This window comes from Cupressus sempervirens, chromosome 1 (assembly GCF_028749045.1).
Source record: "Cupressus sempervirens isolate cs-2001-9-10 chromosome 1, ASM2874904v1, whole genome shotgun sequence".
Classification (NCBI taxonomy): Eukaryota; Viridiplantae; Streptophyta; class Pinopsida; order Cupressales; family Cupressaceae; genus Cupressus; species Cupressus sempervirens.
Genome location: NC_143118.1, coordinates 660,048,783 through 660,063,008, shown reverse-complemented (window position 1 = coordinate 660,063,008; position 14,226 = coordinate 660,048,783). Strand labels below are relative to the sequence as shown.

The following is a 14,226-nucleotide window of genomic DNA, read 5'->3' as shown; positions in this document are numbered from 1 at the left end:
ATCAGGATTTAACTATGTGACTTTTGAGTTAAACTCATTGACCCATGTTGCATGAGTAGTGATTCAACATGAATCCATCTCTCATGAGAATAAATGGAACACTTAGCACTCAGGCTGGAGTAGTACTGGGATGGGTGACTTCCCAAGAAGTCTCGGTGCTTCACCCCTGTGAGCATCACCTAGATCTAATGAGTGTTAAGTGTTCAATTTATTCTCATGAGAGATGGATTCATGTTGAATCACTATTCATGAAACTTGGGTCAATGAGTTTTACTCAAAAATCACATAGTTAAATCTTGATAGCAATATCACAATTTGATTTGCTATGGAAATTATCTCCTACTTATCAATTGATGAGCTTAAGGGCCTTTCTAATGAATGGTTCATAATGCACAACACTTGGTGAAGGTTTTGCAAATAGGGTTGCAAGCTTTGGGTTTAATCATGGAGGAAACTCTGTAGTTAAGCACAATCATGCTGGAGGAGTACTGGAATGGGTGACCTCCTGGGAAGTCCTAGTGTTTCATCCCTGTGAGCATCACCTAGATCCAATGAGTGCTAAGTGTTCCATTTATTCTTTTGAGAGATGGATTCATGTTGAATCACTATTCATGAAACATGGGTCAATGAGCTTGACTCAAAACCCACACAGTTAAATCATGATAGCAATATCACAATTTGACTTGCTGTTGAACTTATCTCCTACTTATCACCTCCACAACTACTTTTAAAAGAGGAAAGCACAAAAGAAATCTGTGGTCATCAAGAACCACAACATCGATCAAAACTAATAGGTTGTCTATGTTACACCCAATTGCCCCAAATTAATTAACACTAAGAAATGAAATGATCAATTTCTTCAAATCACATTGTGGGAGCATTTAGGAATCACATTACATATGTATGCTAAAATCAAACCATGATCTATATTCAAATCATAATCTTCAAATCACATCAATTCATTAATTAATTCTTTCTTCTGTACTTTGAACTTCTTTCCCTATATCCTTCTTTGGAGTTGTATGGGGTGAGCATGCAATTCATTTCACTATTGTGAGGAGCCCTTTCTAGAGGTTTGGCTTTTTGCAACTCAAGTTATTTAAGTAATAGATTATTTTCTTTAGGCATTCTAGGAATAAGGCTAGCTAGTTATCCTAAAGGGTTCTAGATTCAAACTTTGGGCTTTGTTATGTTTTTCTTTAGTGCATTCTAGCATGAATAAAGTACTTTATCATTAATGCTACCGATTCCTTCCAAAACCTAAGAGGAAGCCTTTTGAAAACTCATTAACGGGTGGAGCAAGGGGTGGGTTTAGAAAATGGATTTGCTATATTTTCAAGTAAAATTATGGGGAATGAAGGCTATATAACACTATAGGCTTTGAAATCCCTGGTAGACTCTCTAGAAAATATATTTGTAAATATTATTTCACTTTGAATACTAGGATCATGTGACTCTATAAGTCCATAAGAAGAAAAAATCACTTGCAAGAAATAGATGGGAGGTGCAATTATACCAAGCACATCCTTGAATCTTAAAGGTAAAACTCCCTCATGTAAGATATCCAATGAATTCAAATGTTGATACACTTTTAACCAAAAAATAAAAGAAATGAGGCTAACATATATATAATTATTAAAATAAGTATGGAGATTGAATATAGACGGGCAAATGAAACAAAGTTCATTTACATAAGAACATTTTGTGATGATAACATGAAAGATTTATCTTGAAGCACTTATTTTTATTCAAAGATAACAAAATGTATAAAACTAAAAATCATCTAGAAAAGGAATTAATTCACATAAAACAAAAGATAGAATCCTAGAGAATGACAACACAAAATCCTAATATTGTACTAATGTGAAAAACCAAAAGGATCAAAGTATTTACATCATGTAGAGAAAACCAACATTACGCTTATATAACAATCATCCACTACAATGATAGTTACATTTTTGTTATTAAGAAATGTGATTCTTTAGATTTTATCTGGGTCCACCTCCATATTTCCTTCACCTTTGTCTTCCTCATCCATGTTTCCATGCAATAGATTAAGGAGTGATTAAGGAGTTCTACTAAAGAGTTTAGAGATCTTTCCTCTTCCACTTTGACTAATATGAAGCCAAACTTGGCATAGTCCCTTTCTCCTACCAACTTGAAAATATTAGTTTCATAATTGGCATGGATGGTTCTCAAATCTCAAGAAGCAATGAACATACTACAAATAATGTTGAACTATTCCATTTTTGCTTCCATGAGACTTGGTTGGAGCATAGGCTTGAATTCTTCATTATTATATCCTTCTAGAAAAAGAACTCTCATCTCAAAAGAAAGGAATTGGAGCTAATGTAACTTGCAATATGGTCATCAAAGAACACATTCATAGAATGAGTTTGTACCTCATTTATAACCACTTTATTCAACTATTAAAGTTGCTAACACATGAAAATTTTCAAGTTTTGTGTTTCACCGCCTTGTGATAAGACACGTGCATTAAGCCAAGTTCAGGTATCATTACAAGATTACTCAAGTTCAATAAATAGGAGATAATAAAGGAAGAAATGTGTATTTGATACATGAATAATAGATCCATTAAGGGATATTACTCATCTTCAAACTTGGAATTCGATTATTGCTAAATGATCTATACATTTTTCCTCTGAGTAACCCTCTCATGTAGATGGTAGCAAGCCCTATGTTGAAGCTTGTATACCAAGTCTATGTAGGATAGAAGTATAGGCAACTTGAAAGGATGGAATAATAAAGGCATGCATATATCTTTGATAAAAAATATAAGGAGTAGAAGGACAAGTCACTCTCCATGTCAAAGTGTAAATGGACAATGGAAAAGACTTGATCAATGATGGACAAGAGTGCCTCATGATATGCACCATTGGCATCTCAGGATTAGTATGGTAATAAGAAGATTTGTTTATAGAAACCAAATCAAACAAAACATATAAATTGCTTGATAGAATACATATCTAGTTCTAAGGCCAAAAAGTGGTGATCTAAAAAATATTTAGTTCTTAAATGCCTCAAAGCATTTCAAAATCTATTTCAACTTTCTTCCCACCCATCCTGGTACCAAACGAAAAAATTTAATACCTTTATAAGGAATATTATATCTTTTGACACCAACCCTACATGGTCAATATTAAAAGCACCCTGAAAATGTGTTTCTCATCTATTCTTGTTTTTTTTTTACTTCAAACATGTAGCTAATGATTTTTTTACCAAAATTTGATGAAATGAAAATGGTTTCTTAACAATATTCTTGGCTTTTCATAAATATAAGGTTTTTCAATTTATGAGTTTAGTAAGTAATTATTACTTATTTTCTAATGGAGTTATGTATAAAGTGTTGATTGACACACTACTTGAAAAACAACTATAACTTTCAAATGGTACAAGAATTTTGAAATCCAAAAGATGCATCACATTCTATGTTTCCTCTAGTATAAGGGAAAAAATAGAAAAAATAAATTTTTTAGAGTTTTGAATTAGTTAAGGTGGTCATACATGAGATTTTTTTTAATTTCAAAAATACTATAGTAGAAAATTCATAATTAATTATTTATTTAGAATAAAAATACTCAAAACTATGTGTCACATTCAGGCATGAGTCTAGTTCTTATATCTAGATTATTATTAAAAAATATTATCATTTGATTTTGATTAAGGTGGTCAGACATATGTCTACTTCTTATTTTTATCCTAAAAATTTTGTATTGTTTCTTTAAAATTCAAATTTTTGACCAATCAATTTTTATTTTTTCCAAATAAGCCCTAGTAGTTTTGAAACTAAGTTTAATTTCCTACAGATTATTTTCTCTCAATTTTTTGATATAAATTTTATAACAAGTAGAAAATTGCACATCAAGTTAACATAACCCTAATTTGTTGATATTTTATTGCCACTTAAGAACATAGTTTGGTTGACCATGCACATACTGCAAAGCACCAAAATAGGAGGATATTACATGTGTTAGTCAAAGTGGATAATATTACATGCATCCTTTGAAAGAAGAGGATAATCGTCGAACAATGAGAAGGTATGATCAACATGTGACTTTGTTGGTGGACAACATGATAATGTTGCCTAATAAACAACTGCCCAAGTGGCACTGACAACCAATGACATCAACCGACATATGAAAGGGAAAGAATATATTAATGGGAGGGACTCATCAACCATGAAGGTACCTCATCAATACAAGGAAAAGCCTACTAGATTCCTTCAACAATAAAAGGGATATAAGGGTATCATAACCAGTCAGTGGATAGAGGTTTGGACAGATAAATTTCCATTTAATTTCCCAACATTAGTTAATTGTATATTGCATAGCACTCCATGTTATATAGTCTAAAATTTTTATATTTGCATGGTTCATTGGAAAAGTCAATAACAAAGAATGACACTAATGTGAAAAGTGAACCAGAAAAGGAGGGTAGACATCTGATTAAGGAAGGAAGTGCATTTTTCATGTGATATAGCATGCATATTACCATTAGCAAACAAGAAATGAAAATTGTTTATTTAAACAAAAATAGAATCAAATGGATCTCTCTTATAAAGGGAGACATTCTTTTCAAGATAAAAGAAACAACGATTGATTTTGGAATATAGATATTTAAATGTATGAATAAGCCCTATCCAAGTATTGGAAGAGAGATAAATATTAATATGATTATTCCCTTGAATATTAATCATGAATTTTATGTAGAATAGTGAATCATGTATGCTTGTAGCATTGATATTTCCCTTTGAAATATTTTATTTCTGTGAATTATTTGTAATCTCTTCAAATGAAATGCTTAAGGGCGGATTAAGAAGGGAGAAGGTCTTGATGTTTGCAGTCATAAGATCAATGGATGAGGACAATTCTTCAAAGATAAGAATTTCATATTCAAAGAGAGTGTGACACTTCTTCAAAGGTAAAAGAGCATTGATATCAAATTTAGAGGGAATCTAAGACTCCATCAAATGCACCATTTGATGAGGATCTCAAATGTTGATATTCTAAGGAAATTTGAAAGACCTTATGTGTGACTATATGACTTTAATGGGCCTAACTCCTGTATACATCATGAGGAAGTGAAAACTTCCAAATGATTATCACTTATATTTGTAGGATTTATTGAAAGGTGATAATCTTACAATAACTTAATTATCTATTATGATGGATATCTTACAATGTCTATGCAAATCTTGATAGATTATACTTTGCATAGTGGATGTTTATATGGTAAGCATTATGTGAATGCGTGTGCACATACCTTATAAACATTTGTTGAATACATGGTCAATGTTATGCATATTGATATTTTGGAGGGCCATTGCATAGAGTATTTGGTGAATATCATGCAACTTGATGTTTCGGGGGCCATTGGTCATAGTACTTGGTGAATATCTTGCATCTCAACATTCTAGAAGGCCATTACTCAAAGAGTGTTTGTTGAATATCATGTGTTGATATATTGGGAGACCAATACTCATGATATTAGATGTCATATCAAATCTTATTTGAGTATTTAGTGAATATCAGGTGTTCATATTGTGGGAGACCAATACTCATTATATCATATGCAATATCAAACCCTATTTGAGTAATTCATGAATATCATGTGATGATATTATGGAAGACCAAAACTCATAATATCAAATGTGAAATCAAAATATTACTTAGAGTATTTGGTGAATATTAGATATTCTAGAAGATCAATACTCGTGATATCAAAATGGTGGATATTTTCTAATCAAAGATATCCTTAAAATTTGTCATTCCTAATATAAGCAATGCTATAATATATGTCTTGTGTTTATTTGATTAACCAGGGACATGTCTACATGTTTATTTATGACTTATGCTCTTTATAAATATAAGAAGTTGTTACATTTGAAAAACACATACCTAACATTATGGCAGTGCAATGGTCCTAGAAAAAAAAAAGTTTAGAGCTTTAGTGAAAATTTTCAACTTCAAGAAAAGGGTGACCGAGCACTATATCATGGGGTAGTGAGAATATTGAAGTGGTGTGACTGTTGTCACCACTTGCAAGCTTAGTAAAACCAGTTGTGGCTTTAGGGAGAGTAACAACTAGACAGCATAAATAATTCTTGAATTGCAAAGCAGAAAGTTTTGAAATGAAGTTTATGTAATTTACTGCTAACAATAAATTAATTTAGTTTTGAACATTATATATATTCTTTTAATTATATAAAACGTACAGAACTTTACAATTTTTATGTAATATTATGTTTTTTCCGTGAACAGTTTTAGACTCCTCTAATTAAGGTCCAGCCCGTTAAATACTCTATGGGGAAATGTTGGGGATGCTGAAGAAATAGAACTTCCATCCAAGATGTCTGCCTGAAATGCTTGAACAAACGTACGTTAATATAAGGGACATATCTTTGTGGCTATTTTCTTACTTAAAGATAACAATGATTATTGTACAAACTTTGATAATGCCCTCAAAGAAAAGTCATCCTAAAACATTTTCTTAGTGAATTAGAAAATACTTGAAAATTATTGACCCACTATATAGAAGGAAAGGCAGCCTAAAATTCTTTGTTCAAAGATCATTAACCTGCAACAATATAGAAGAAGACTAAGCCTAAAACTCTTGATCTTATATAGATAATCTCTAATATGACTGGTCTAAACATAATAGAATTGATCTCATCCATTTACTTGAATAAATTTGTCTCAATTGGCCATCTCAATCTAATGTTTATTTTCATAAGAATACTTTTGTACTAATAAGCTGTTCTTAAAAAATCTTCTTTAAATGTCCTCTAGTATAACTATTGAAATACAAAATAGAATTAATCTAATATTATTTTAAAGAACTTATACTAATCTCATATTGATATTCATATAAACTGAATATTTGTAACACTTTTCAATATAATTGAAAAAGAATGTTAGTTAAGAGTGTTAGCTACCCACTCAAAAAAGAAAAAAGATGAACTTTAGCTGAAATTTTAATCTATTATTGTGATATTGCTATTAGAATTTAACTATGTAATTTTTGAGTCAGTACGCATTATCATTGACAGTACGACATTTACCATCTCTAAAAATGAAAGATGAAAGCCAATGAAATAAATGGAGATAACATGTTTCTCATGGACCAAGAAGTTGAACGGACGCCCATTGTTTTATTTTTGTGTGCAGAGTTCCTAGTGGCCCAAAATGACAAGATCAAACCCTGACAAGTCAACTGTAATGAGACATTTGTAAGGGAGAAGTGCCTTAAAAAATAAGTCTGTCAGAGGAGTTGACTTGTGTCTGAGCTCTTGTTGGAGAGATGATCTGCTGCAGTGGTGGTCACCATTGTTTGTTAACTTTATTCTCATTGTCAAAAATAACATTTTTAATGTTTTGGCTTTTCTTTTCGCCCACCTCAGCCTTCGCTTTAGAACAACAATAATGAATGGACATTCACTGCACGCGTGCTGCCATTGCACCAGATCCGTGAACAGAAGAATTTATTAGTCAACTTAATAAAACTCTTTGGCATTCAATATGTTTTCAGAAAATCTCACAAGGACCGAGCCATATTATTTTCTTTCTGGCATTTCATCCACCTGGACATTAATTGGCATCAAATATTCCCCATTTGATGCGCAGAAAAATTCAAAACATAAATGCCAAGAATATTACGTTAATATATGATGCAATCAAAACCCATATCTATATCATCAAGCAGAAGTTGATAGATATCAAAATTTCAAAACTCAGATCTATATCATCAAGGAGAAGTTGCGAGATATCCAATTATAAAAATAGTACTAGAGGAAAATATATATATATATATATATTAAAATGATTGTTAGAGAAGAAACTTGGAGTCTTGAAGAGAAAGCTAAATAGCCTAATGTTAGCAACGGCAAGGCCACTTTCAGTTTAAGGAAGGTAGTAAATCTAAGGACACTTAAAAGAAAATTAGGAAAAATATGATATTTATAGACAAACAGTTTCAGGATGTTTCTTTGTATTAAAGATTATACAACACTTAGTCTGATGATGGATCATAGAGTATGATTTCAAATATTGACTTTAAATAAACACACAATCAAATTTAGGAAAAAAAATTGATTCAAATTATGGATTGTAGAAATCTAATGATGTTAAAGTGTTAACATACCTAGGAACTTAGCCTCTCTTTCTTTTTGCATTCTTATTATTGGCCCACTTGACTTTTCTCTAAAGTGTACTGTGTGGTTTTCATGCAATGGTAGTTTATTTTAACTCTTTGGAAATTAAGTTGACACTTTTTCATATTGATGAATAGTCCTTTTTTTATATTAAGATTACAATTCACAAAAAAGGGGCCAGGGGATACAAGATCACCCCACAAGAGTTCACACATCCAAAGTCAGAATCAACAACTATGCATAAATTTTTTTTATAAAAAACAACCCCTCAGGCAACTAAAGCAGTGCCAACTAGGGGGGTGGTTCATTCCGCAGCATCATTGGAGCCTCGTCAGCATCCTTTGTATGAGGCAAGGGAGGGGAGATGGCCAACTCTAGGCAAAAATGTCACTTTCCAGAAACCACTCGTCGAGGACCAGCCAGTGCCATCATGGGACAGAAAACCGAGCGGTGCCTCCACCCACCATAGCCACTCCTGGAAGAGTGGTGGTGGAGATTAAAGTGTTGTCAATGTACTGCTTGTATAAATTTTTTCTTAGTTCCTTCTTGAATTATTGTATGTAAGAGACAACTCTCTAGTTATACTAAATATATAAAACAATTAAAATATCATTTTCCATAAAATAAAGAAAAAATAACAGTCTTTTTTGTTTTTATAGTATTAATAAAAATAGTAATGCCATTATATAATCATACCTTTTGAAGAAGGCACATTAGAAAAAGAAAACCATAATTCATCTGTTGTTTACTGAAAACCTACTAGAATTAGAAGAAATATTCATTAAAAAAATTGAAACAGACATATAAGATGAGTGAGTTGTCGAAGCTTTTCTTACGTACAACTATTGGGTGGGGAAAAATTGGAAATTCGATCTTGATTATCTGCAAAATTGCACTTTTATTTATCATACAGACCAAAATCTATTTAAGAAATTACAAGACTTTTGAGATGAAGAAAACGTAATTTATTGAGCATTATATTATGATAAATCAGCATAAATTCATAAGCCAATGAAATGGTACAATGCAGATAGTCTCGTAGAAATTTGGTAGCAGTATTGCCCCTCATATCAGTACCATCAAGGTTACCCCACCCATTGATTACATTGAGACTTTAGAGAGATGAGAAGACGACCGGGATAATTTCATGCTGAATGTATTTATGGCAATGTACATTGAAGAGTGATGCTTCCTAATTATTGGCGGAAAATGCTTGGAAATGATGGACAGCCTACACTCCAGAATCTGCAACAATTTCAAATTGAATCCATCGTTGATGATATACTTACCATTCCTTTTCTTCAACAACTTTGTCTGTATCAGTCTTTGATGTACCCAATGCAGGTGGCATGAATCATGTTGAATATTTGTTGCACAGAATTGGCAATATCTTCAGCCGAAAGCCTACAATCTTCTCCCATCTGATCACAACATAAGAAACAGAAAAACCCATTTTATGATTCAGTTATATCTAGATATTATTAGATATTAGAACATGAAAATACTAATCAAACTTAAAATGAAGGATAAACTTTTTGCACATTTGTATCATTACATTACATTCCTTGTTACTATCGCTAAAGAATACCTCTCAACATTAATAATATACACAATACATTAAGTTCCAATTATGAGTTTTTTTGGTCAATAACAAAAGATAATATTTTCTTACACACTTGAATCATTACACTGCATTCCTTGCTATCATTATAGAATACCTTTCAATGTTAATACTGTAATAGATACATTGAGTTTTAATTATGAAATATTTGGGTGAGAAATTATAATATCAATCAATCTAATTCAAGGATATTTTAGTGATTGTATAAAAATGAATATATTTAATCCTATATTGTACCTTAAAATTGAAGGAGTAGAGGACTATTTTAGAGTGGTTGTATAAAAATGAACAAATTCAATCATATATTGTACCTTGACATTGAAGGAGTAGAGGACTGTTTGTTCTATGGTTGTAATATTAGTGTGCAAAATGCTGAATTGCAGGTTTTCTAAAGCTGTAATTGTCTTGAGGAGCTGGCCTGGTCTTCGCTGAGATAATATTTTGATCATGGCGTCAAAACCAACTAACTTCACTTCAATGTCAGCCACTGGAGACTTATTGTCAGCCAGATCTTCTCTGAGAGGTTCGTACACAATGTCAGGCTGTAATGGAAACACGGGAAAAGATGATTGAATAGGAAGGCATCCAGCAAGAGCATCTGCCTGAGGTGGTCTACAGGCACCTATAGAATTAGAGGCTTCCGCATATAATCTCCTACGCTTTTGTGATTCCAAGCATTGCAAAAGCTGCTCCAATTCTCTCACAAATTCAATTGCTCCTCCTATGATAGATGCCTGATCACCCTGCAAATTATATTCAAATTATCACAAAAACTTTTAAAATGGAGGTCATTGTACCCCCAATTAAGTTGTAGCACAAAAAGTTATAAAAGAATTATATATGTTTGTTTTTCAATACATATTACATAGATAAATTAGACAAGAGTCTATAATACAATGATAAATTATGAACCTTTCATCTAAGAGATATTGGGTTCAGTCTAATCGACCTTAACAAATAATAATAATTAAATATAAACAAATAATAATAAATAAGTTATAAATAATCTAAACTTCCACCAATTACCTATCAAAAATAAAAACTACATAATATTGGCAAACATAAAATGATGGGATGTACTACACAAGAAACATAATTATATACTGACATAAAAAAACTTCCACCAAGCTTATAGTATTCTAGTGTTTTGTCTCCTTGCTTATTAATTTAAGTTACATATGAACTAGATTGTTTTATCGGGGATATTAAAAATTTATACATTAAAGCTACTAGATTTTCACAATCTATCAGTATTATTAATTTGTTTTCTGGATTTGATTGTGTGAAGAATTTGTATCATCAACTTGATCTATCATCAGAATGCAAATGACAAAAAAGAAGATAAGAAAAATTGTTCACACTTTTTCTCATCTTCTTCTTTTACATTTGCATTGTGATGATGGATTACAAATATGACTGAAATTGTTGATAATAAAAGTTATTCATACAACAAATCCATAAAGCAAACTAATAATCTATATATTTCGAAAAAAGAAAACTAAGAAAATGAAATTTCTTAAAGATGAGTATGATTTATGTTATATGGAGATGGAATATTGAAGCATACCCTTTGAACATAAGATCCAGGCATGAGGGACCTCAAAACCCTCAAGTGTTCATTCATTTGCTTTCTTCTATTGCGTTCTACTGCAATGTGAGTCATTCTTTGGCTTTCAACTTCTTCACTGTTTTTACAAACCCTAGATCTTTTCCGTTTAGGCTTGCTCTGAGGAGGTTCTGGCCTATAACTGGTAGATGAATATCCTACCAATTTAGGTCCATCCAGAGGCACCACCATCTGCTGATGATCAATATTCTGCCCTAATTTCTCATTAGTGTTGTTGGAGTTGGTAGATAGATTGAGTTCTTGCTTCAAATTTGATGCATTTTCAGAAGTAGGAATATCCTCATGTGCCCCATGCCCATCAGAACCATTAGCATGATAGTCACCTTCATCATAATTGCCTTCACGATAATTGCCTTCAGAATCAGCACCCACAGTCATTTCGTCATGAATGTGATGATCCAAAAGTTTATGATCCATTGCTTTCTGATCAGATGCGAGAACGGGAAATTTGAGGAAAAAAACTGGATCAAAAGCATGTTCTGGGTCTCTTTCTATTTGCTCATTTTGATCATCCATGGCCTGGTTCAAACTCAACTTGGGTCCATAATCTGCGAACTGCATCACATCTGCAAAGCTCATCTTTTCTAAAGAAGCTGAACATCCAGTATTTGATGACCCGCATGAAGCATTGAAGTTAAACATGTCAAGAAGAGCGTTCCCCATGGAATTGTTAATGTCTAGATTCTCTGTGGACTCGGAAGCCTTTGAAGGCTTCAGTAACTGCAATTGATCAAATGAATATTCGCTAGGAGGTGGAAACATTGTTGGCATCTGCAAGCAATGAAAAAAGAACTCTATAAAGTGACATCCAAACTAAAAAAAAATGATCATAACAAGTTCAGGTACTCATGTAGAATGCCTCTATGATAGCTTTGTGGGTTTTGAATACCAAATTAGTCGACTAAAAAACCAAATCTTGGTCTATATATATTGGAAACCACATTTGGCTCTTTAAAATAAATGTCAAGTGCTGGATAAATGATTTCATTAATTTCAAGTTCAAAACGCAATGAAAACCTAATAAAACTATATAACATTTTCAATCATTAGTGTTCGATTCAACCGTGCTTACACAGTTTATTTTACAGATCTAAATCTAATGATAATTGGATCTAAGAAAGATATGAGCTAATTTCCATGAGCTGTGGAAATCTAAAATTACATGCACTAATTTCTATAGATTATGAAATCCCGAAATGATACTATGTGCTGATTTCTACGAACTGTGGGAATCTGAGACGATATGCACATATTTCTATGGACTGAAATTCCAACACGAAATGACTGAAAATCTGATGTCTTTCATTTTCAGTCATCTTCTTCAATTTCTAAACAACATTGGAATCAGAGCAGCTCTCTAAACAAAATATTGTATGGAAACTAGGCAAAAATTGTATTTTGATAAGAAATCTTTGTCGAAGAAAGAGTCAATTCTTGAGTATGCTCTAAAAGGAATATAGCCATATGAAAGATAAAGATGGAAATGAAACCTACTGAACCGCTTTCGTCCTTTTCCATTGCCAAAAAAGTAGTCTACTAGTCACCCTTCAGCATGATCTTCACAGAATATTCAGATTCTTTTTCTCTTGAATTATCAATACCCACTGCAAAAACACCATAGATATGAAATTTAATAGGGATCCCAACTTTTAGAAATCTAAATCTAGCATGTACAAACATGTTCAGAGCCCCAAAAATATGCATTTGGATGAAACTGTAGGCTGGAACAAAACATAGAAAAAAAATGAACAAGGCCAGTCTTACAATCACTGTAGAGGACGCAAAAGTGGTCCGTTTTTCAGATCAGGACAATAAAGAAAATTCCATAGAAAGGCTAGATTCATCTAGCGAAAAGCAGAAATCATGTATTATAAGTTTACAGCTCAGGAACACAAACCTATCATTCAACAAGACTGGACTTTTATATCAGAGACCTCTGCCAAACTCAGGCTGCATATTCTGATCCACGGCAAATTATTGATGTCGCCTTTATATGGTGGGCTCATGAGCTGTTTGACATTCTGAAGAAAAAAACATAATCATTCAAGTGAGAGGATTTAGGCAGGTTTCAATATATGTACTGCTGAGTATATACAATGGTAGTATTGTAAGGGCTCAATCAGATTCTTAAATGAAAGTGGGTGGCCACAAGTTAATTTGTAAAGTCAAGATAAGTAAAACAAGGTTGGAATTGTCACGGCAATTGCAAAGCCTTTTTGCCTTTGTCAGAGAATGCACACGCTCTGTCCGTGTACTGTAGAGCTCCCTTTTTATTTAATTCAAACTGGGCAGATTTCTGATTATGTAAAACTCGGGATACATTACAAACCCAATTCAATGCAAAAGATATAATGATATAAATTACAAATCCAGTTTAATACAATATATAATCACATACCCAATTCAATGACAAAGACATAATCAAAGTTATATTACATACTCAATTCAATACAGGATATTGTCAGATACCCAATTCAATGATAAGGACATAATCACAGTTATATTACATACCCAATTCAACAGAAAACATATAATCATGAAATACTTCAAACCAATTCAATGAAAACGCCATAATCAAAATGATATTTCACAAACCATATTCAAAAGAAAAGACATAACCAAGATCCATTGCAAACCCAATTCAATTCAATGTAGAAAAGACAGTAATCAAGTTATATTAAAAACCTAATTAAAAAATACCAACAATTGCCTTTGAATCAAAGTCACTTTTCACTAATTTTCTCCTTAAGATCTTGTGAAGAAATATAATGAATATATATCTGGCTACTGTAGAGTCAAAGCATTGTC

General features: G+C 32.2%; 1 protein-coding gene across 3 annotated transcripts; it reads right to left on the bottom strand.

Annotated features, from left to right (window-relative positions):
* Positions 1 to 9,120: 9,120 nt before the first annotated feature.
* On the bottom strand, positions 9,121 to 13,519 carry LOC149579620 (transcription factor FAMA-like). 3 transcript variants are annotated; one of them, XM_089786151.1, is made up of 5 exons: positions 13,316 to 13,519; positions 12,909 to 13,022; positions 11,359 to 12,189; positions 10,103 to 10,534; positions 9,121 to 9,591 (listed from the first exon to the last, which is right to left on the bottom strand). In XM_089786151.1, exons 3-5 carry the CDS (start codon positions 12,187 to 12,189, stop codon positions 9,490 to 9,492), a joined length of 1,365 nt encoding a protein of 454 aa, XP_089642277.1. In that variant the 5' UTR covers positions 12,909 to 13,022; positions 13,316 to 13,519; the 3' UTR covers positions 9,121 to 9,489. The 3 variants fall into 3 exon arrangements, with proteins under 3 accessions (XP_089642277.1, XP_089642268.1, XP_089642271.1); XM_089786142.1 differs by having other exon boundaries at positions 12,913 to 13,022; XM_089786145.1 differs by having other exon boundaries at positions 9,466 to 9,591; positions 12,913 to 13,022; positions 13,183 to 13,316.
* Between the last annotated feature and the right edge of the window lie 707 nt (positions 13,520 to 14,226).

Coding starts and splice junctions, on each gene's coding strand:
- LOC149579620 (XM_089786142.1), bottom strand. CDS start 12,936: ATGGAAAAGGACGAAAGCGGTTCA. Junction 12,190..12,912: donor AAAAGGACGAAAGCGGTTCA/GTAGGTTTCATT, acceptor CATTGCTTGCAG/ATGCCAACAATGTTTCCACC. Junction 10,535..11,358: donor CTGGATCTTATGTTCAAAGG/GTATGCTTCAAT, acceptor TATAATTTGCAG/GGTGATCAGGCATCTATCAT.